The sequence below is a fragment of the Ursus americanus genome, chromosome 14, assembly GCF_024610735.1.
Source record: "Ursus americanus isolate L20-20 chromosome 14, mUrsAme1.1.p, whole genome shotgun sequence".
Classification (NCBI taxonomy): domain Eukaryota; kingdom Metazoa; phylum Chordata; class Mammalia; order Carnivora; family Ursidae; genus Ursus; species Ursus americanus.
This window is the reverse complement of record NC_142140.1, coordinates 70,627,509-70,650,803: the sequence shown is the minus strand read 5'-3', so window position 1 is coordinate 70,650,803 and position 23,295 is coordinate 70,627,509. Positions and strand designations below refer to the sequence as shown.

General features: G+C 52.1%; 1 protein-coding gene across 6 annotated transcripts in view; it reads left to right on the top strand.

Moving 5' to 3' along the window:
• The window catches only part of EPN2 (epsin 2), a 78,251-nt gene that overhangs the window by 13,510 nt on the left and 41,446 nt on the right, over window positions 1–23,295 (top strand). For all 6 annotated transcript variants that reach the window (XM_045778316.2, XM_045778318.2, XM_045778313.2 and 3 more), the window contains exon 2: window positions 21,322–22,089. In XM_045778316.2, coding sequence (XP_045634272.1) covers window positions 21,495–22,089 — 595 coding nt within the window. In that variant the 5' untranslated portion in view covers window positions 21,322–21,494. The remainder of the gene's footprint in view (window positions 1–21,321; window positions 22,090–23,295) is intronic.

The window sequence follows — 23,295 nt, the reverse complement described above, 5'->3', positions numbered from 1 at the left end:
GCCTAAGTATGTTTCCAAAGCTCCCCAGAGATTCACATGTGTGGTTGGGAACCTGCCTGCTTCATGCCATTTCACGATTGTTGACCAAACAAGGCAGGGATAAATAGACAAAAAGGATGGAGTCTGGGAGGACAGCCTACCCCAAAGTAGGGTGGTTTCAGCTCAGAGAAGCTGAGTAAAAAGGATTATGTGGCTTCCAGTGGTTTTCCTGCGGGTGGAACCAGTGGGAAAGCTCCGAGGGACTTCTCTCTGTGGCCAGCACCACAGAAGCCTTCACTCCTAGGCCAGGGTTGGGAGGAGCTGCTGGAATTTTACTCTGAAGATCTCAGGCCTGCCTGGGGGGGGGGAGGACAGCTTTGTAACCAGGGCTTTGGGGCCATTCAGGACCCACGTCCCATGCTTGGGACCTAGTTTGTGCTTAGTTCTGATTGTGTCTCCGTCCGCTCTACCAGAATAGACTATCTGCAATATAGTATTTCCAGGCTGATTTTCTTTTTTTGTCCTAAGTCTCGGAGAATGTTTAGGGTGCCTGTGTTAATGGTCATCAAGGACAGTTTGGAAGTGGGAAAGACCAAACTCGAACTTGACCTGTGGCCTTGTCACTGTAGCCGCTGTTAGGAGTTTGGTTTGTTTTCTCTAAGTTGTCTGTTCGTTTAGTACCCAGGGGTCTTGATGGTCTGTATGACCATCACCAGCATGGCCCAGAGCTTTCCCTTGAACGGCCATGGTGGGAAGAGGTCAGCACTTCCTGTGATTTCTTCCTTCCTCCCTTGCTGGGGGTGGCGGGGTGTGCAGCCCCCAGAGGCGCCGGGAGCCCACGAGGGAACTGTCTGCTTTGCCTGATTGAGAGGGCTGATTAAGGTGGCCGTGGAGGGGGGGCGCTGCTGGTGCTGAGATGGGGAAGCATGGACGGGAAGTGGTCAGCGGGCAGGTGGACTTCAGAGCTGGACAGGGGAACCAAGGACCAGGAGCACTGCGTGCACTTCAGAGCCTACCAGAGAGGGGCAGACCTGCCTCTCTGGGCCTCAGTTTCCCCATCTATGATGTGCATGAGAGAGTAGGCCTTCCCGATGCCTAACTGCTGTCTTCCATTCTTGGGGAAGAGCAGTGGTCAAGTTGGCAGCTACTTTGTTTGCTGAATGTGTCTTTTCCCTTTGGTGATGCTGAGCCCACAATGAGATGTTGGTGAGGTGGGTGGCGGCCTGTTCTTACCACACCGTTGACTGCCTTTCTCTTCAGAAGTCCCCAGAAGAGGACACAGGCCAATTCCGTAGGAAATGTGTTTGCCTGAGGTTCACCAGCTCACTCTGATCCAGCCCAGACAGTGGGTCTAGGTGGTGGGTCAGCTGGTTCAGTTCACGGAGACCCGTGACCTGTCAGTGTCTGGTCATTTCCCTCCGGGGCCCTCGGCATTGGCGCCGCATGGGGACAGGCAAAGGGGTTAGGTGGTCTCCCGCCGCTGGGGGCGGGTTCCTGATTCTCTGCCCACCAGTGTTACGCACGCCTGGCCGGTTACTGAGCCAACCCCAGTGAGAAGATGTCCGCTTTCCCACAAGACTGCCTATCCCGGGAGGAGGGCAGGCCCTGCTCTGTGCTGCGTCCTGCCCGGGGCCTGGTGGTGGCGGGTGGCATGGGACAGACTCGTCACTTTGAGGTTTGCATCTGTGTGCTGCATCACACTACCCGCTGGTGGACGTATAAGGAATCTTTTTGATAGAAATTTAAAAGCTATTATGAAGGGGTTTTTTGTTGTTTGTTTTTTTTTCAAATTGGAAGAAGAAGGAAATCCATTTAAAATTTGGAAAGGAGAAAGTTGTCTTCTTTAAGAGACAAAACTCATTCTGTAACCTCCCGGCTTCTGAATCGAGCTCTCAGAAATGAGATTTCTAAAAAAAAAACTGCCCTGTGAGGCTCACGGAAATATGATTTAAATCAGTCGGGCTAAGGTTGCTGTCCTTCCGGGGAGGTCGGGTGGAAATACGGTTTTGCTGCTGTTGTCCTTGAAGACGAGAGAGTGCACTACCTTGTTGATTGGTCATCTTTTGAGCACTGAGTCACTTCAGAGGGAAATTTCCAGGCAAATGAGTATCACCCCTTTGAGAGCCAAAGCCTGTCCTCACTTGCAGGTTTTGTTGTCCGCTTGTCCCATTAGTTCCCCAGGGACAGAGCCGGCTGGGCCGAAGGTGGTGAGGAGGGCTGCTGGCGGGCGAGCTTGCTCACTGATGGGTCCTGAGGTCGGGCCTCCCCTCGCCCTCGAGTGTCTGGAGGAAGAGTCCCTGTTCTCTGCCACAGGCATGCAGGGCCCATCCCTGAGTGGCCCACGTGCTCTCTTCTGGCCTCACCTCTCCCTGCTCTCCTCTCTCCACTTGCCATGCTGGGGACGGAGCCGTTCATTTTGCTCGGAGTGCACTCTGCCTGCCGCTCGCCACCTTGACCGCCACCCCCTTGCCGGTTCTACACCTGGGCTTCCATTGTAGGGTACAGGCTGTGTTTCACGGCTCCCCATGGGGCGTGTCACGTGAGCTGTCTGCAGACTGGGTTCTGTCCGATCAGTCCGCATCCCCCAGCACTCCGCTGCTGCCTGGCTGGGAGCTGGGGCTGAGGACACCCTTGCTGCACAAGTTGTGGGGCTCATAGCTTCTTGTTCTTCCCTCCCTTCCCTTTGCCCCTGGTGATCGGAGGGAGACCTGCTCAGGGCCGTGCATGGCGTGGGGTAGAGGTGAGAGGGTTAGGAGAGGGGAATAGGGATGGGAGGGTGGGGGTGCATGGATCTCTGGGCAGTGCAGGGGAGAGTGCAGGTCAGAAAGGGTATGGACAGCTAGGACAGGCCACCAAGGGCCATTTGCGGCCTTCAGGTGTGGAAGCTGCAGAGCCTGGGAGAGACCGCCGCTGGGCTAGCTGCTGGTGCCTGCCCTTCAGCTTTCCTCTGTCGGTACTTGGAGAATCGTCATCATTCTCTTTCAGCTACATGGTATTCCTTTTTTTTTTTTTTTTTTTTGGAGGAACAAAAGGGGTTTCTCTTGTTTTATTTTGTTTTCAGTCCCGTCCCCTATGCAGAGTCATTCAGGGTGTTTGCGGCATCATGTGACTGCGTCCAGGAACGTTACTGTACATCGTTTCGCACACATGCAGGTGGGCCTGAGGTCGCGTCCCTGGGGGCACAGGCTGGGGCAGAGGGTAACACGTCTGTGGCCTTGATAGGTTTTTGCCGACTTGCCCTCTGCAAGTATGAGTGCCCGTTTCCCCACAGCCTTGCCAAGAGAAGGTGTAGTCAGATGTTTGGATTTTTGCCAACCTGACAGGTGTCAAAAGTATCTCCATATAGTTTATTTTTATTTTTGTTTTTTTGTTTTGTTTTAAAGATTTTATTTATTTATTCGACAGAGATAGAGACAGCCAGCGAGAGAGGGAACACAAGCAGGGGGAGTGGGAGAGGAAGAAGCAGGCTCACAGCGGAAGAGCCTGATGTGGGGCTCGATCCCATAACGCCGGGATCACGCCCTGAGCCGAAGGCAGACGCTTAACTGCTGTGCCACCCAGGCGCCCCATGTCTTGTTTTGTTTTACTGGCTGCTTGAAGTTTATTTTCCACTTGGCGCAACGCACAGGGTTACAGGGTGTCAGGAAGGCTTGCTTGTGGCTTGGATAGTAGAGTGGGCTTCTCTCCACTTCCTTTTTGGTGTTTTGCTATTTTGATATAAAAGAACCCAACTGCTTCTGCTCAATGTAGTTTTAATTTGCATTTTTCTGAAGTGTGAGCCGATCATGTCATGTGTTTAAGGACGGCTTATATTTTTGTGTGGACGGTTCTTTTCCCATTTTGAGGGGGGATTATGGCTTGTTTATTTCTCAGTTTCTGTGAGCTCTTTAGTCTGTTGTGTTGTGAGTTGTAAAGATTTCTCAGGCTAGGAATTATTTCGATCTAGCCAGATTCTCTACGTATCTCCCTCCCAACCCCATCTCCTGCGTTTAAAGATTCAGACTGTGGCCTTGGGACAGAGTCTGGTCTCTGTTGGGACAGAACTACAACCTTGGCTTCCTTCCGGGATTTTAAGTAAATTGACCACAGACACGTTTTCAGCATGAACATACAGTAGTGTGGAAGCAGTTCAAGTCTATATGGGGCCGAGCCACTTGATGCCATGGAAACAACCAGCCCCTCACGTGTCTGGCCTGACAGAGCAAAGGCTTATGTCTCCTCATGCTGTGTGTCCGGTGTGCGTGGTCGTCGTCGTCACTCAGGGGCCCAGGCCAGTGGAGGCACCGTTTGTGGTGGTGGTAGTGGTGTTAACGGCTTTATTGATACATCACTTACATACCGCGTGCAATCCGCGCAATAAAGTTCACTCGTTCGAAATAACAGGTCAGTCGTTTTTTGTATATTCACAGTCGTGCAACCGTCAGCATAATCGTATTTTATTTCCTCACTCCCAAAGACACCTCCTACCCGTTGAGCAGTCATCCCCTCTCCCATCTTCCGTCAGCCTCTGGCCGCTGTCAGCCTCCTTTCTGTCTCTGTGGGTTTGCCCGTTCTGGACATTTCATATAAATGGAATTCTACAGTATGTGACCTTTTGTGGCTGGCTCCTTTCATTCAGCGTGTTTTCAGAGTTCTTCGTGTTGTAGCACGTATCTGTACTTCATTCCTTTTAAGGCTGAGTAATATTCCATTTTATGGCTACACCGCATTTTATTTACCCATCGTCTGTTGACGGACAGAGCTGTTTCCACTTTTTGGCTGCCGTAAGCAATGCTGCCGTGAACGTTGGTGCACAGGTCTGTGCGTGGCCACGTTTTCCTTTTCTCTCGTGTACCAGGCCTCTGCCATCACCCCCATTTGGGAAGGGAGTTTGGAGAATCACACACTGGCTTTTAAAGCGCTTGACAGAAAAACGCCACACGTCACTTGTAGCACATTTTATTGGCCGATGCCATGACTGACCTTAGAGGGGGTGGGAAAATGCAGAAGGGCTTCACCTGGAAATACTTGGCGCGTCGCACTCAGTCCTACAGAAAGGAGCCATGGGCATTCGTGGGACCCAGGAGAGTGAGTCCGTGGGGACAGGTCAGGCGGGAGCTCCAGGGTAGAAATTACCTGGAACTTTGGGTCAGCCTTGAGAGCTGGTCAGTGAGAAGACCTCCGACCCTCCCAGGAGCAGCCTAGGAGTCAGCGTGCGATGCTGGTGTGGGAGAGGAGAAAGGCAGCCTCCCCGGAGTAACCTCCAGTCGGCCCAGCTTTAGGCCTGGGTTCGTCCCAAGTGTTCACGGGTGTTGTGGCTCGGTGGAGGGGACACAGACCTCACCCCAGCTCACGCTCCCTTCTCGCCTGTAAAAGGGCTCCCCTGCAGAATTCTGGCACACAGTAGGCACGGAGTAAGTTAGAGCTGCAGCCGAGCCTGCGGTCGCCGAGTGGCCGTCCCCTGGCCGTCCCCAGGCCTCTGGTTCATGGTTTTCCTTGCGAGGCATAAATGTGCTGAAGGACTGCCCCGTTCTCACGGCCTGCTTATCCCCAGGGTGGCCGAAGGAGGAGGAGGTTGGTGGTATTGACGTGGCCGATGACTGTTCCACGGCGAGTAAACAGTTCTTTCTCAGCCTGTGGCGCAGCACATTTCTCAACTGGAGTGTGTTCTGGGCCCAGCAGACACGGGGCAGATTGGTGTGCGCCCTCGGCCCTCCGTGCTGGAAGCGCACCCATTTATTATTTTTCTAAACAAATCAGGACAATGGCAATGTAAGCATTGTTTGAAAAAAAGTGTTTGGCTAATGGAGATAAAACCAAAAGGAAAATAACAACTTTAATTTCTTTTTGGCTTTTGTGTTTTGACATTTGGCAGCATACTTTAATCTTTGAAGAATTGAAAACGTGACATGGTTTGCAGACTGCTGTTTGTTTTTGCTTGTTCAATTTAGTGTGAAATTGACTCAAAAATCCCCCCCCCCAACTTGGTCCTGTTTTACTCTTCCTCTGGGTTGGGGGCGGGTGGGCCTGCTGAGCATGTGGGCAAGCGTGGAAACCAGTAGAAGCAAAAGCTTTCACCTCAGTTCTCACAGCCTATGTCTTGTGGTATCTCGCGGGCTGCTAGTCCCATTTTCCAGAGAAAACCGAGAGTCAGTGAGGGAACCAAACAGTGGTGGGGAGAGCAGCCATTTTTCCACTCTGCCGAGCCGTTATTTCCAAACTACAACATCGACAGGTCGTGTTTTATATTCTGTCAGAACATCTGGAGGTTTGGCGGGTGTGGGGGGGGTACGGAGAGGAGCACAAGATGGGGGGGATGCGTGTGAGCAGGTGGGGCTGGACTCGGTGCCCTGTGGACTCGTTCATTCCTGTAGCAGATGTGTGCCAGGCGCCGTGCCAGGCCCTGTGAGGCGGGCAGCAGTGTGGAGACAGTCGGGGCCTGTGTCCCCCGAGAGCTGCAGCCCAGAGGTCGTGGGAGGAAGGAGGGAGAAGTGGAGGGAGAGCCGGAAGCCCAGGCGGGCAGCAGGTGGCGGACCCTCCGGCAGAGGTTCCCTGGTGGAAAGGGGAATTGGGGGCGATGGACTCAGTTTGGCCCTGGGACTGGGGAGGAGGTAGCAGGTGCCCCAGAGGTATGGGCCATGATGCGGCAGGTGTGGGAAGTTCCGTGTGGCCTCCCTCGCCAGGGTGTCTGAGCCACTCGTTGCTGTCATTAGGAGAAGGCCTGGTTCTCCCGGTCGCCCACCGCTGCTCGCGGCACCCGAAAGCATGCTTCTTGCCACATCCTCCGGACTCTTCTCTGTCCCTGTTGGTGAGCATCATTCCCTGAAGCTCTCCTCCCCCGCGCTCGGGGGTGCTCCTGTGTCTCCTCCCCCCTGCCCCCCGCACTTGCTGGACTTCGCCCAGTGACTGGTAGCCTCCTTCTGAGTTACGTCCCATTCCCTGGTCTCCCCTGTTCCCCCCAGGTCCTCTCACGTGCCCCTTCCAGAGGAACATGCAGACCCCAGTACCCTCTCCCCAGCCCTCCGTGCCGGCTGCCACTCGGCCTTCTTCATGCTTCATGCCTGTTTGCCAGCACCTCCAGCTACATTTGGTTGTTTGAAATAAAACTACCGGTTCTGCCTCTTTCCTTCTCCTGAAACCTGTATACCTTCCCACCTTTGTATTCTATTAAGGGTGCCTCTGTCTTCCTGGCTACTCCCACCCCCACCTGTCGCAGCCCGCACTGACATGTGGCCGTCAGGGCTTGATTCTCCTGTGCTGTGTTTCTGTCTGAGGTCTCCTGCCCTGTCGTTCCCTGCTGCACCCACATTCAGGCCCCAGTTCCCCTCATCGCCTCCCTTGGGGGTTCTAAGTGGTCTTCTGTCTCTATCACCCTCCCTTGTCCCCACCCTGGCCCTCTCACCCTGTGCTGCTTCGTTAGGATTCCAGAAATACTCCTCTGACAGCGTCATTCCTCTGCTCCCAAACAAAACAAAAGCCAGCTTCCGTAGCTTCGCTCCAGCAGTATTTCCTAAAATAATTTTAAGTGGTGCGCAGTTGAACGTTACTCATTTTAATAGTTACCTTAGAAATGCCTTACTACTGTGGCAGTGGAGAAAGTTCAACATTGAGTTACCATGCGAACCAGCAAGTCCACTCCTCAGCGTATGCCCAGGAGAGCTGACACATACGTCCGCGCAAACACTTGGACACAGATGTTCATAGCAACACTATTCATAGTAGCCAGAAAGGGGGGAAAACAACCCAGACGTCCTCCAACAAAGTAGATAAATAAAACGTATATCCATACAGTGGAAAATTATTCAGCCGTAAAAAGGAATGAAGTACTGATATGTGATGCGACACGGATGAACCTTTAAAATATGTAAGGTGGAAGAACAAGACACAGGACAGAGGTTGGATGGTTTCCATGCATATGAAATGTCTGGAATGGGCAAAGCCCTAGAGACAGAACGTCTTAGAGGCCAGGGGAAGGGGCCGTGGCTAGTGACTGCTAACAGGTACAGGGTTCCTTCTGGGGGTGTTAACCATGTTCTGGAATTAGCGGTGGTGGTAGTTCAGCTCTGTGAATATACCCAGTTGTAAGTGTGAACTGAACACTAGAAGATGGTGAATCTTATGCTCTATGAATTGTCTCTCGAAAACGAAACAAGCAAAAAGGTACTCGCCCTTCCAAAACGCCATAGCAGTGATCCCTGATTTCATTATATGTTATTGAAGTGGGTATTTGAGTTTAAAAGTAAATGGATTTTTAAAGTTTATTTTTTATTTATTTTTTAATTTTAAAAAGATTTTTATTTATTTGTCAGGGAAAGAGCACAAGCAGAGGGAGAAGTAGGCTCAGCCCCCTCTGAGCAGGGAGCCCAGTGTGGTGCTCGATCCCAGGATCCTGGGGTCACGATCTGAGCCAAAGGCAGATGCTTAACCGACTGAGCCACCCAGGCCTCCCAAAAGTAAATGAATTTAAAGAAAAATGGTAAATGGACAATAGTGCCACGCACGTATAGTGGAAGTTAAATGAGACAGTTCCTTTTTTTTTTTTAAAGATTTTATTTATTTTTTTGACAGAGATAGAAACAGCCAGCGAGAGAGGGAACACAAGCAGGGGGAGTGGGAGAGGAAGAAGCAGGCTCATAGCGGAAGAGCCTGATGTGGAGCTTGATCCCATAACGCCGGGATCACGCCCTGAGCCGAAGGCAGGCGCTTAACCTCTGTGCCACCCAGGTGCCCCAAATGAGACAGTTCCTAAGACCATCCCTTGCACACAGTAAGTGCTCTGTGTTAGCCATTATTATTATTATTATTATTATTATTATTATTATTATTAGGGGGATATGGCAAAATCTTGAAAGTGAATAACCACAGTTGGCAAATCCAGATTTCGTAGTGTGCTGAATGAGGCCTTGCAGCCTCTGCCATCCCGCCCGCCCCCCACGGACTCCGCACTCCCACACACCCCGCTGTCTCTCCGCTCCGCCTGAACAGCCTTCTCCCTCCGTACCCTTGCTTGTGCCTCTCATTCTTCAGCAACATCGCCTCAGATACACCTGACAGATCCCACAGCCCGTCCTGACCTGGTTGGAGCACCCAGTGTGCAGTCTGCCTTTGCTCTACCCCCAGCCCGGACCAGAAACCGTGTCTTGTGCTTCCCTAACAACCCGCCCCCCTCCCCTGGCCCGTGGGCATCGTTCTTTACACACTGAGTGTGTGAAGAGTACTTGTTGAACCTGGTATCTGCTCAACCGTGACTATGTCTGCTCTGTAACAATAAAATGAGATTGTAAATTTGGGCAGCAAAAATATTTTTAAGATCTGCAGAGAACTTTTGCGCACCCTGTGAGTGAGCGGAGCCGTTCTACTCTCAGGAACATACTCTGGAACAGCTCTGCACGTGTGCGCCAGGAAACACACAGACCAGACTTCAGACGTCTTCATGATGGCAGGAATTTGGAAGTAGTTCAGATGTCCATTGACGGGAAAGCGAGTGGGTACATTGTTAAATAGGAACATGGAATGGGTGGACCGCAGCTCGCCATACGGAGCAATGCGGATGAGTGGCAGTACTGAATGACAAAAGCAACTTGTGGAAGACTGTATATTATTTGCTTTTAGAGCAGTTGTGGTAAAATGATCTTTTTTAAAAAACGAGGGACTGAAGAACCCAGAACCCGAGCTGTGTGCCTGAGGTGGAGGAAGTAGGGAGGGGAGGGACCCCTGTGGGTGGGCATTGCGGTCATGTCCTAGGCCTTGAGGAGAATGGGGGGGGGGGGTCACAGGGGCTCCTTTGGTTTGTGCCTCACATGTGCTTTGCACTTAATTCTTTCATGTGCATCCAATAGTACATAATAAAAATTTAAGCAAACAAGAGGAACAGCAAGAGGACATCAGGGCTGGCTCAAGCCTTTTCTGGGGCTAACTCTGACATTTAAGAGTTAGAAGGAACATTTCCTCCTAATATATCCAGTCAGTATTGCAGAGTAAATAAAACACTGGGAATGTCTCCAGCAGAGGAGGAAGGAGGGAAATAATATTTTTATTCTGTACCAAAAAAGGAAGTTTACCTTTCAGCATTGAGACCCAGTCTTCTCGGAGTGGTATTTCAGATAATGACTCCAATTTCAAAGGAATAATGCCGACTTCTTAGGTTTCAAGTTGATGTGACTCATTTAGTAGGAGACGTGGTTATAGCCACGGAGACATCATTTCTTAAGGATGTGAGTTCTAAAGAACACATTTTAAAATTTGAATTGTATTTTATTTATTTATTATTATTTATTATCTTTTAAGTAGGCTCCACGGTGTGGAGCCCAGCTCAGGGCTTGAACTCACAACCCCGAGATTAAGACCAGCACTGAGATCAAAGAGTCAAACTCAACCGACTGAGCCACCCAGGTACCCCTAAAGGACATTTAAAAAAATAGTTTTGGAGTTTCTGTGGTATTTCCTGGACTGATTTCGTTGTATTGCGAGCCTGTGGAACCTTACACATTTCAAGGGGAAGCCTTTTTTGAAGAGCATTAAGACCCCTTTCCTTGGTTGGTCATGCTGGTAGGAGCTGGGAAGGCCAGGGACTGACCCTGGTACAGCGTTAAACTGCTCTGGGCCTCTGGCCTCGGTGTCTGCATGTAGGTGAGTCCTGAGGCCCTTCCAGCTCCAGCACCTTTGCCCCTGCTCGCTGGCGTGGTGAGCTGGCTGGGAAGAGGACCTCCAGCTGAACGGGGGTTAGGAAAAGAGCTTTTTTTCTGCCGTCTTCTGGCCTCTTCAACATGTAGGAAGAGGTGCCCTGCTAGACTTGCAGCTTCAGCGGGGACAAATTCATCGCTGTCATGACTTGGGGCGCTGGATTGTCTGAAGCCAGAAGGAATCCCAGAATGGGCCCAGATGCCAGAGGTCTTGGGATCAAATCCTGGTGCTAACCCTGCTGGCACTGTATCTTGGGCCAGTTCCCGAGCCTCTCTGTGCCTCAGCTTCCTCCTCTGTAAAATGAGGGTGATGATAATCGCTCCCTCTAGGGCCGTTATGAAGATTTCATGAGGACACGTGTCTGGTCTTAGAACATGCGCGGCATATGGTCAGGCCTCAGTATTTGCTGGCTTCTCTTAAAGAGCCTCTTTTCTGTTGCTATTCTGAGGCTATTCTATGACAGTTACTAGTCGGAGACCTTTCTTGGAAATGCCAGCCACAAAGGGGATGAGCTGGAACGGTGACTGTGTTTAACAGGTTGTCTGTGTGGTGAGGAAAGAGGTAATTATGGACCTGCCTACCCTGGTAGACTGTAGCCACCCAGCACACTTTTCACCAAGAGGCTTCTGTGGGCTTTCCTCTCCTGCTTTGGAAGTCCTTTTTGAGTTGTCCTTAGGGACATGCCAAGTAACATCCTTATAGACGTCCTCCCCTCAGTGCTGCCAGGGAGAGGAAGGAGATACTTGGACACCGATTATTCGCCAGTGTCTCCCTAGGCAGCCGCTCACTGCAGCCGACAGGTGAGCTCATGGACCGGCCTCGGGTCTCCCAGCCGGAAAAGGAAGGATGTAGATCCGTATGGTCGGAATAAGAAGTCCCTGTGGGGTCCGGGCTCAGGTGACTCTCCGCTCTCGTGGGGTGAGCATCCATGAAGCTCCAGCATGGCAGTCCCTGTCCCCAGGCGGTTTATCGGTGGGCAGTCAGTAAGTGGAGGAGGGCAGCTGTCTTGAACTCCTGTGATAGTGAGCAGAAAGGGAAACGGGACCTGGGAGAATGGCCCCCGGAGTGTTGCTAACTCTGGTGGTCTCTGAATAGACACGACCAGGGATAATTTTTAAAGTTTTCTTATTGGTTGCCCCTGTGTTTACCCAGTGCTCGCTGCGTGCCAGGCTGTGTTCTAGGCACAGAGGAGAGCGAGGTGAAGATAGGCAGGACCCTCCTCTCACAGAGGCCAGGGGGGCACAAGAGATAAGCAGGTGCACAAACAAGAAAATGCCCGGTAGAGAGTGGGGCCCTGCTGAGAATCGAAGCTGGTGACGTGACAGGGCGACTGGTGGTTCTGGGGAGGCGATGTGTAAAGTGGGCTCTGAGTGAGAGAGCCCGTCCAGTGACGGTCCTGGGAAGAATGCAGGCAGAAGAGGCAGCAGGTGGGTAGAGTGTGTGGCAGGGGCTGGTTTGTGGCACAGAGGTTTCTCTGAAGTGACAGGGAGCAGATTGTCCCCATAATGAGGACAATGATTGGAGAAGAGGGTACAGCACGCAGTGGCACAGAAAGAGTTAACCTTTGAGTCTCATCCTTCCCCAGAGTAGCCGGGCCCAAGTTTAGGATAATTTGGCTTCTCCTTTTTCTCCTTTTGCAGAGGTGAGCCTGTCCTCTGGTCTCTGAGGCTCTGGCCTGACCCCCTGGCTGCTTGGGGTGGGGGTGGGGCCCCAGGCCCAGCCTTGACGGTCTGCCCACGTCTGCCATCACTCCCTGACGTCTGTGGAAGTAACTCCCCCAGCTGCCCACAGAAATCTGCCTCCTTTCTTCCTAGCCGTGGCGAGGGGAGTCCGGTAGGCCTCCCAGAGCAGCCGGTGGAAGGGTAGAGGTGAGCAAACCAGTCATTTTCCTCCTGGCTTTGCTTTTGTACTGATGAGGGTGGAAATACCTGTTCCATTTCCCTCAAGGCTCCTCTTGGCAAGCATCTTGAGCTCCTTTTGAGAAAAGCGTTAGGTCACTGCTTTGCCTGAAACCAAGTCTGTGGGGTCCTGGCCGAGGGGACCTCTAGCCCACCGTCGCTTTGCCTCTGCTCTCTCGCTGGCTCCTCAGGAGATGGCGGCAGCCCAGGACTTAGTGCCATCACGGTGACCAGCCAGGGCTAAATTAAGCCCGAAATCATGGGAATTCTAAATTTTCCCATGCAGCTCTGCATTTTTTTCAAATGTCTCAAGCTGGAAAATTGTACTGGTCAAAGTGTGATCCACAGCTGGGCCTGCCCCATGGTGTGGGGTGGGTGTGGATAGCCGTCAGAAGCCCCCGTTCTGCGGTTCGCAGTCCCTGGGTGGCATTTCGGTCTGTTATTAGTGGATATTTCTAGTAGCAGAGTCACGGCGTGTTAGAAATAGAGACTCTCTAGCCCAGGGGTCACATAAAAGCTGCCTTCCTGGGAAGAGGGAAGGGTTCTGAGGGCTATGCTTCACACTTCAAAAGGCCCATGGGAAGCCCTGCTGTTTTTGCCCGCCAATGAGCCCCCCATAGACCAAGAGAGACATCTGCCACGAGGCTTGTGGCCAGAATTCTAGCCCGGCAGTCAGTGACCTATGACTGGGGCTGGCCAGAGCTTGGGCTCCCCATGACACTATGGCAGGGCATTGAGCCATTTGTCAGAAGGAGGGTCTTGGGAATTGAAGGGTTTAGGGAGAGCATCTGGTCTGCCCCATCATTTTAGAAGCGAGGAGCCTGGTCACTGGCTTGCTTGGTGCCTCAGAGTGGTCACAGCTCTGGACCTACGTCCCTCGTTTCCTATCTCCTGATTCTGTGTGTCTACAACACCACATTGTTTGCTTTCTGGCGTGATTTTTTTAAGAACACTGTCCATGATTGGTCATTTGCAAAACTACTTTGAAGAATAGAAGAGAGGTGGGGAGCAATAAAGAATTCTTTTTCCCTATATGTGATATTTATGCATCACCTTGGTCCAGCCGTCAAGGTGTCTGATCCTGGACCTTGCAAGAGAGGCACAGCTCGACACACCCTGTCCCTAAATCAGGGAGTGAAACTAAGTGGCTGTGTCAGATGGCCAGCGTGCAGCCAGAATGACCAGAACAGGTCTCCTGACGCTGGTTCCCATGATGCATACCTATGTGTGTGTATGTATACATGTATATTTATATTTATTAAAAGGCTTTGCTTTTCTGAGAGAGAGAGAGAGAGAGAGAGAGAGAAAGTGTGTGTGTATACGCTAGCGCACAGCGGGGTGTGGGTGGGGGAGAGGGACAAGCAAACTCTGCGCTGAGCGTGGAGCCCAACACGGGGTTTGATCCCATGACCCCAAGATGATAACCTGAGCCAAGAGTTGGACGCTCAACCGATTGAGCCACCCAGGCGCCCCCCTGGTTCACATGATCTTTAAACATTTCAACGCCTATGTAATCTGCACCCACAGGCTGCTCTTCTCGGAGACTCCGTGCTCGGGGCACGTTGGTGTAAAGAAAGGTGAAATCCCTCGTGTTCTCGCTACTTCTCCTTTTGGAACAATTCAGAACACATAAAGTCGCAGGAGGGTGTCTCACTTGTTCTAGTGCCTGTCGGATCCTGGCAGAGGCCGCCGAGCAGGCTCTTTGCTCTTTGTGGGGGGCCCTCCTGCCTCGTGGGCCACCTGGAACTGCCCAGCATGGGGGCGGGAGTGTATAACCTCCACCTGGTGGTAGGTTAACAGACACCTCCTTGGGGTTTTCCTCCCCAAGAAGGGAGCGAGGAGAGGTGCGTGGGCAGTTTAACTTGACCTGCTTTATCGTTTGGAAGTCAAGTCTAAAATGTTTGTTTTTCCTCCGAATCCTTTTAAGTATATATATGAATTCAGTGGATTTTTTTTTAAGTCCCGCTTTTTGGATGGTGATATAAAATTTGATTTCTGCATTCAGTTAGTGAAGAGAACATTCTTTTTTTTTTTTTTTTGGCAGAGTGTCACCGTTTTTCTGGTGAATGTGAAGGGTGGTTTTTTTTGTTTTTGTTTTTGTTTTGTTTTTTCCTTTTCGTTTTTCCCCTCTGCATGAGCAGTGGCTGTTAGGCTCTGAGTTACTGCTAGCTTGGCTGAAGCAGACTCATAATAGTGCTTTCTCTTTTGGTCTGAAATGATTACTGTGGAGAAGAATGTGGCACTGTCCATATTGTCCTAACTGGACCGTTGTCTTCTGGGAAGCCAGCTCAGTTTGGTCATGTGAGCTGTGGTCTCAGCCACCCCCTGACTAGGGCTCCTTGTGATGGTCGTGGTACCCTTTTCCCCAGTAGGAAGATGGAGATGTTTCCTCACTCATGGATTGCACGCAGAGGAGAACGAAAGCCAGCTAATCAAGGCTTGCAAAGTGTTTCACAAACTTAGTGTTTATGTGTGTCATGCGGTGACACCATGGCACTCGCTTCAGAATACCCGGATGTCACCACAGGAGCTTGGTCAGAGCGTCGCGTCCCCTCAGCGCTGCCCCCCAGGGGCCATGTGTTGGGAGTTTGAGCAGTCTCCCCAGGAGCTTCTGGTAGGTAGCAGGCAGTGGGCCACACTGGCGGGACGCCGCAAGAGAGGGGGCAGCACCCCCTTCCCACAGCTCTCCCTGTCATCTGCCCGGAGGAAAATGGAGTACATATGAAGTCACGAGAGGCCGCCAGGCACAGATAGTGTGAGCTGTCATCTGGGGTGATGATTTCCTGATCGGTTCACTCAGTGACATTTATTGATTTTGACTGGACTGTCACAGTCAATATTGGTTGACCCGTGACTGGTTTTGGGGAGTCGGGAGAGGTAGTTGTTGCTCTTGCCTCATAGCTGGTCTTGACCCCTGACGAGGGTCCCGGATCCCTGAAAAGGCACTGCCAAAACCTCCTCGGGGCTGTGGTGGAGACGGCAGCGGACAGGGTGAGTATCCTGCCTCGTGTCACAGAAGCACAGGGGCCGAGAGACCTGCGGGCTTTGAGCAGGGACCCACCTGGGCTGCCCTGAATGCCGGAGAGGGCCTCCTCGTTCTGTCATGATTGGGAACTCTATTCGGAAAGAATTTCCCCACCCAGTCCACAAACTACTGGAGCACATTTGGATGGAATTCTTCTTGCCTCCAGGGACACCACTCTGGCCTTGGAAGTTTTTGTTTGTTTGTCTAGTTTTGTTCTCTTGGCTCTTTCATTCAGCCTATTTCCAGTCTCCAGTGTCTTTTGAATTCTGGTTGTGTTTTCAAACATGCCAGAAGGTTTTCTTCCCCGGCTTGCCCCCTGCAGAGGTGATGATCCAGCTCCCGATTTATGGTCACCATCCTAAGCCGCTCTGAAAAACAGTGATGGGCAGACGTTGGCTGGGATGTCTGCATTTTGAGGAGTGACCAGCCTCCCTGGGAAGGACGCAGCTCCTGGGTCAGCCCGAGGCGACAGGCCAGGTGTGAGTGAGGAGAGTCTGGTTAGTATCGTTCTGCTTCCGCCTGAGGCCTGCTCGGAGGCTCAGGGTGGCCCCCTGGCCGTATTCTGGTGTTGGGCTGCTCTCAGGCTCCTGGCACAGGACACATTGCTGTAGGTCACGGACGACCACGTTGGCTCTGGCTGCGGAGATGTGCAGAAACGGCTTCAGGTGCAAGCGGACCCAGAGGTTCCAGCCATGTGCTGTCTCGCTCCTTCTCCTTCCCTGGCTCGTTGCTTTCTTCGGCGTCGCCTGTAGACTTAGGGAGTCCCTGGGCCTCTGGTGGCTTCTGGCAGCACGCCCAGTCCTGATCTAGCCACCCGGGGTGGGGGGGTGCTGTGGTACTCTGATTGGGCCTGCGCCTGGCCGCCTCCCCCATGGAAGACCAAGGATCTTTCTGAGACAAGGGGATATGGATGTTGCAAAGGCAGAGAGAGAGGATTAAAGAACCTTTTCTAGTACTGGGCCTGACTGTAGAAAAGTGAGTGGTTTCCTTCCATACGGGAGAGAGACTGTGGCCTTTGATGCGGAGTCTCTGGAGCCCCCGGAGCCCCCGAGGGCCTTTTGGAAGGCCTGACAGAAATGCGCATTGCCCGTGGCGAGACTTCTCCAGGCCAGCTGAGATGTTCAGTTTCTTCGCAGTTTCTTGGATTTTATCAGCTCAGTGAGGTTACTAGCGGTCGTCGCGTGTATCAGAAGCCTCGATTCCTAATAAAATGAACGATTACTACAGTTTTGAAACAGGCCATTCAGGGCTGAGGCTGGGGGGGGAGGTGGGGGCCCCTGGTCATTCCATCCAAGGAAGTAAATGGATTTCCTGCAGCTCCTGTGCAGAAGAATGTGTTTGCTTTGAATAGAAATCCCAACCTGTCTCCATTCAGAAAATATTTAAAGTTGTAATGGAATTGTACAAACTTTATCACTTGTAATGAAATAAGTTCTGAGTAATTTCTGATGATAGAATTCAGTTGTTAATGTTTTAATTTTTTTAATTTCTTATTAGAGTACGGGTGGGGGGCTGTGGAGAGGGAGAGAGAATCTCAAGCAGGCTCCACGTCCAGCACAGAGCCCGTGTGGGGCTTGATGGCACGACCCTGAAATCATGACCTGAGCTGAAATCCAGAGTTGGACGCTTAACCAACTGAGCCACTGAGGTGCCCCTAGAACTCCGTTTCTGAAGGCATTTCTAGTTACTGATGCTCTGATGGCTTTTGTCCTTAGTTGTCAGTATGTCATTTATGAAAATGAGCCCCAGCCCTTCTTCTTCTTCTTTTTTTTTTTTTTTTTTTTTGCTATCTTGGTCTTAAACCTTTAACAAAGTGTATTTTCTCCCCTCATTTTGGCAGCCCCCACTACCCCCCTTCCTCCTACCTCCCCCTTATCTGAGCAGAAGCTCCTTCGTAAATGGTTGAATGTTTGGGAGCTGATCACAGCTTCCCAGGCTTGAGTGAAGAGCCCAGGAGGTAACACATGGTCCTGTGCTGGTTCATTCAGGCTCAGCAAGCTGGCAAGGGAAGAAAACTGGCAGATTGAGAGGGCGAGTTCGGAAGGCGGAGCATGCACACAGTTCCGAAAAGCAAGACCAAAACAAAACTTAGGTTCTGGAAATAGCACAGGGTGTATATTTGAGGATGGAGTGTGTTCAGGCCTGGCTTTTGGGAGCGAGTGTCAGATGTTTGCTGGGAGAGGAGAGGTTTAGGTGTTGACAGCCCAATCCTGAGGTTGAGGGGGAGAAGTTTTAAAACGGGAAGAGCGAGGTCTGAGGTCCACGTGGACAAGTGCAACGCAGCTGCCTGGGAGAGCCTCGTGCACGCACAGCCGGGCCTGTGGTCCTGCCGCCCACTCTCGTGTCGCCGGCTTCTCTCACGGCCGGAATTGGAAATGTCAGTCTCCAGAGTCCCCAGTGAGGTGCATCACCCAGTTGGCCTTGAAAATGGTTTCGTGGAGGCGCCTTTGGTGTCCTTTCTCCTATCGGGAATTTCTTCTCCCCAGATCTCCCCATTCTCCCGTGTGCCCATCCTGAAAGCCGCTCTCGTCTATAGCTTTAAGAAAATGGCAGGCAGCCATTCAAATTCTATAGGCTTTATATATTTTTCTGACTGTAAGCAATGTTTTATTACCTCTTTCCTTCTTCTTAAAGCCTAAATATTTCAAAGAGACTGCTAACCGATGTCTTTGCAAGTTGAGCCTCTTAGAGAAAACCCCTGCCTTGGTCTGTGCCCCGGTTTCTCAGTTGTTTGGAGTTCCTTTCCCAGCCTCTGTCTGGCAGGGCAGAGGGCACTCCGGGACTTGATCAGAGGAATTGGTGCCTTTTCTTTGCCAAAAGGCCCAGGAGGCTTGGTGGATGCCCTGGCTGGGCCTCATGGCCTCTCCCTGACCTCTGCCAAGGAGAACACTGGGTCTAAGGTGGCTGGACTAGAAGAAAGGCAACAGAGCCTGGGGCATCGTTTCTCCCTCAGGAAATCGTTTTCGTTTTTTTCATTCTATTTCCAACTGTTGGAGGCCTTTTCACCAGGAGGACCATTTGCTGTCATGCTTTTCGTTAGAGCTGCTTCCTGACCTGGAGGAGGGTGGCCGGGGACCTTTCAGCGGTGGATCCCAGCCCCTCCTGCTCCTCAGAGGGTGGGCCGGTCGCACCTGCTGGGCACCAGCTGGAGTGACAAGTGGAAGTGCCCGGCGGCCCCTGGCACGTCGTAGGGCCCCTGGGCATTAAGTACACCTGAATGTGACTCCCGATTCGGATGAGTATTTACACTTCAGGCCAGGCGATGTTCATTAAAAACCAAAAGTGTTCTCTTTCTGCTGCTGGCCGCGAATGTCGCTGTGAATGGAAAACCAAACGAAATCAAATGTGCAGGTCACCGTGAAAATTTTTATCCCTGGTCGTTTGACAGGCTTTAGAGGATTTCTGAGAGCTGGCCAGATCCGTGGAGAGGCGCAACATGCCTGCCTTCTGCTGAAGCCCTGTTCTGTGGCTTCAGATGGAGACAGAATTCTTGGCATATTTGAGGCTGGAGAGAAGGCCTTGTCAGCCATAGAAGATGTATTGATTGTCACCAGGATGAAATTTTATGAGCTGTCGCTTATTTGTACGGTCATATGTGATAAGTGATCGCTGCGTTTCCTGCGGCTCTTCCCCTCCCCCCCTTCCTGACCACTTTTATTTTTTTGATATTCCTTTTTTTTTTTTAAAGATTTTATTTATTTATTCAACAGAGATAGAGACAGCCAGCGAGAGAGGGAACACAAGCAGGGGGAGTGGGAGAGGAAGAAGCAGGCTCATAGCGGAGGAGCCTGATGTGGGGCTCGATCCCATAACGCCAGGATCACGCCCTGAGCCGAAGGCAGACGCTTAACCGCTGTGCCACCCAGGCGCCCCTATTTTTTTGATATTCCTGTTGCGGGTCTGAGGCTTCAGATGAGGAAGGAGGGGGCCATGCATTGTTTTTCTGGCAGAAGCAGCACAGCAGCTTGGTGGAGAGGAGGGCCACTGCAAGAGGAGGGAGGAGGTGGCAGCAGCACCGGCACCCCACCCCCACCCCCCACCCCCACCCCCGCTGCACAGGGCTGCTTTGGAGGAGTCATGACCTTAGTCAGCTTGACCTCATGACTTGAGGTCCTCAGGTTCCTTATCTCTACCTTAACCTGGAGGGTTTTCATGAGCGTTAAGTGAGGTAGAGCCTGGCCCAAGGCTGCCTGGGCTCCTCCACAGCCAGAAGAGCCCAGAATCCATGAGAGACTATGGACTCTGGGAAATAAACTGAGGGCTTCAGAGGGGAAGGGGGTGGGGGACTGGGATAGACGGGTGATGGGTAGTAAGGAGGGCACGTATTGCATGGTGCGCTGGGTGTTACACGCAAATAATGAATCATGGAACACTACATCAAAAACTAGGGATGTACTGTATGGTGACTAACATAACATAATACAAAATTATTATTAAAAAAAAAAAAAAAAGAGCCCAGAATCAGCCCAGCAGCAGGGAATGGGGGATGGGCAAGGGGAGGGCACTTGCTTCGTGTCCAGAGTCTAGCTGTGCTGCTCTGTCTTGGGCAATCCCTGAGTCTTCTGGACCTCAGTTTCCCATTTCTATAGATGAGGAATAATCTGCGTTACCACTTCCTCCCACCCCTCGGGTCTGCTCAGCTTTGAAGACATAGTGGGAGTTACTTCTGGCAGAAGCTCCTTCCTGTGCCTGCCTTTGCAGCCTCCGACAGACAGCGGAGTTGGTTGTCATGGCTTTGCGTCCTCAGTCCCCTGCGCTCGCCTCTATCCCCTGCTGGACTGTGGCCTTCCTGAGGACAGGGACACTGTTTTTATTCTGTTTCGTAAATTTATCCAACAGCATTTATACCCATGTCAGGTGCAGTGCTGGGTGCTGGGTAGTCACTGGTGAACAAGACCAAACTCATGGACCCAAACCGACCGTCGGAGGTGTGGACCTCACTCAAGCTCAGTAAATGTTTCTTCTCTGGAGAGAGGGGATTTGGGTTTGTGGCGGAGGGCTTAATGTGTAACCCTGGCCTCAGTTTTTTCCCCAGCCGGGTGCTGGAGACTTTGAAAGCCCTGGCCTTGGCTGTGCTCTGCAAGAGTAGTCGGAAACCTTTAGAGATCCAAAGTCAGGAGAAAGTGTTCACAGAAAATGTCCTGGGCAGGTAGAAGCACAGTGGACCCAAGCCAAACGCTGAACAATTTTAAAGGCATAGAGAAGGCATTTCAGGGGCACCCGGCTGGCTCAGTCGGAAGAATATGTGACTCTTGATCTCAGGGTTGTGAGTTCGAGCCCCACGTTTGGTGTAGAGATTAGTTAAGGGGGGGGCATAGATAGGCATTTTTTGGATAAGATACACCTGAAATGAGAGGCTTTCTTGCTCCTGCAGACAATTTAAAATTTGTCAGGACCGACTGCCCCCAGTGTTAGGATCCTTCTGCCGCTGCGTGAAAATACAACCGACAGAAGAGTGATGCTAGTGGAAGTGTTTTGAAAAGGAGAACCAGAGTTACAGTGTTTACTTCTTGTCTGCCAGAGGCTTGACCTCCAGTTTAGATTTTATTCACATTAACTTGTAACATTGATTGTGTTGTAATTTTGAAGAGAAGGTGGGTCTCTTCCCTCCTAGGCTGGCTGGAGCTCGTGCGCTCATCCCCGCCCCCTGGCCCCGCCAGACCTGGTACCTGCCTTTTACGGAAGGGGCTGGGCCGGGGCCTCCTGCTGTCTCGGAGGAGCTCATGCTACAGGGAGTGTGTTTCTTTCTTTCTCTAGGTCATGGCTTCTGGCTTCTTGGACCTGAGGCTCCAGCCGAGGAAATGACTGTCAGGGATCTGGCTCCACGCCTGTTACGGAGACTGAACCTTCACAGGGCGAGGACTTGCCCAGCACAGGAACGTCTCTCTCTCTGAAGGGCTTTCTTTACATTTGTCACAAAGACCGTAAAAATGGCGACATCATCTATCAGACGGCAGATGAAAAACATTGTGAACAATTACTCGGAAGCTGAAATAAAAGTGCGAGAAGCCACGTCCAATGACCCATGGGGCCCGTCCAGCTCCCTGATGACCGAGATTGCCGACCTGACCTACAACGTGGTGGCCTTCTCGGAGATCATGAGCATGGTGTGGAAGCGCCTCAACGACCACGGCAAGAACTGGCGGCACGTGTACAAGGCGCTGACACTGCTGGACTACCTCATCAAGACGGGCTCCGAGCGGGTGGCCCAGCAGTGCCGGGAGAACATCTTCGCCATCCAGACCCTGAAGGACTTCCAGTACATCGACCGCGACGGCAAGGACCAGGGCATCAACGTGCGCGAGAAGTCCAAGCAGCTGGTGGCCCTCCTCAAGGATGAGGAGCGGCTGAAGGCTGAGAGGGCCCAGGCTCTCAAAACCAAAGAGCGCATGGCCCAGGTCGCCACGGGCATGGGCAGCAACCAGATCACCTTCGGCCGCGGCTCCAGCCAGCCCAACCTCTCCACCAGCTACTCGGAGCAGGAGTACGGCAAGGCCGGGGGGTCGCCGGCCTCCTACCACGGCTGTGAGTAGTGGAAGCGCTCCCCACCCCTTGCCAGACACTGCTGGGTACAGACACGGCAGCGCCGGGTGACGGGTGGGGGGTTGCCCTTGGGCTGAGCCAGAGCTCGCATCTGTCCTCCGTTTCTCCACTTTTGGCAGCCTGGACAACAGTGTCGGTGGTCTGCACCCACTTACAGTAACAGGGGGGCGTTTGGTCCCTTGGCTGCTTTGGGTCAGGGGCCTCAAGACCCTCTGCTGCCCCGTGGTCCGATTCAGTACCCGGGGCAGGGCTGGAGCCGAGCGATTGGCCTGCGGCACAAACAGTGGGGAGTTGACCGCATTTCGTATGCAGGAGGAAATGAACGTTCCTTCTTGAGAGCCTTGTTTCTTTAATCTCCTATTGGATGTTGTTACCATGACTGGGCTGCCGGTTCGCTGTCCTTCAGCATCACGGGAGGGAGATGGGAGGTCTCTGTCTCAGTGAAAGAGGGAGAAGGCAGAAACCTCTGCAGGTGTCAGTGTGAGCGAGGCCTCCGCTTTCAACATGGAGATGAGAGCGCTTGGTGATTGGCTTGCATGGCTGGGTCTGCGCTGGGTGGGGCCGCTCTGTTTTCTCATTTTTGCATGTGGGATTCCACGGGGTCATTGCCCCACATTTGGACGAGATTTCAGGGAAGAGAAGTGGAGTTCAGGGCCTGACAGAAGCTGGTCTCTGTGAGCCGTGTGGGCGTCCTGGGCATTCACTTAAAGTGGTCCCGGGAGCGGGCATCCCTGTGCTGTCCAGTGTGGTGTCGACCCGGCGGCCTGTGGGGGGTGGGGGTGGGGGACGCACACATTGTATCTTCTGGCTAAAAAAACAAAAGTGCAGGCCCCCACACCCCCTTTCTTTTTTGGAATCAGTAACACCGTGTCAGCATAACAGCACATTTTTTTCCTTTTTTTACGGAGGTTGTCACCTGACAAACTCCCGTTGGTCCTTTTGAGTCAGTGGCTGTTACCAGGCCACCGTCTACCGTTTCCTGCGCGCAGGCTTTAGTTTGACACCGTACCGCCACCAGCAGCGTTTTGAGAAATGTGTCAGCTGGGAGATTTGTGGACCAAAGTCAGACTTCCTGCCTCTAGGAATTCCAAATTCTTATCAGTCTTGGAGAGGTTAGCATTTTTCTCTTCCCAGTGCTAGTTATTGTTGTTTCCCTCCCAGTTTGAACTGCTCTGTTGAAGCAAAGGT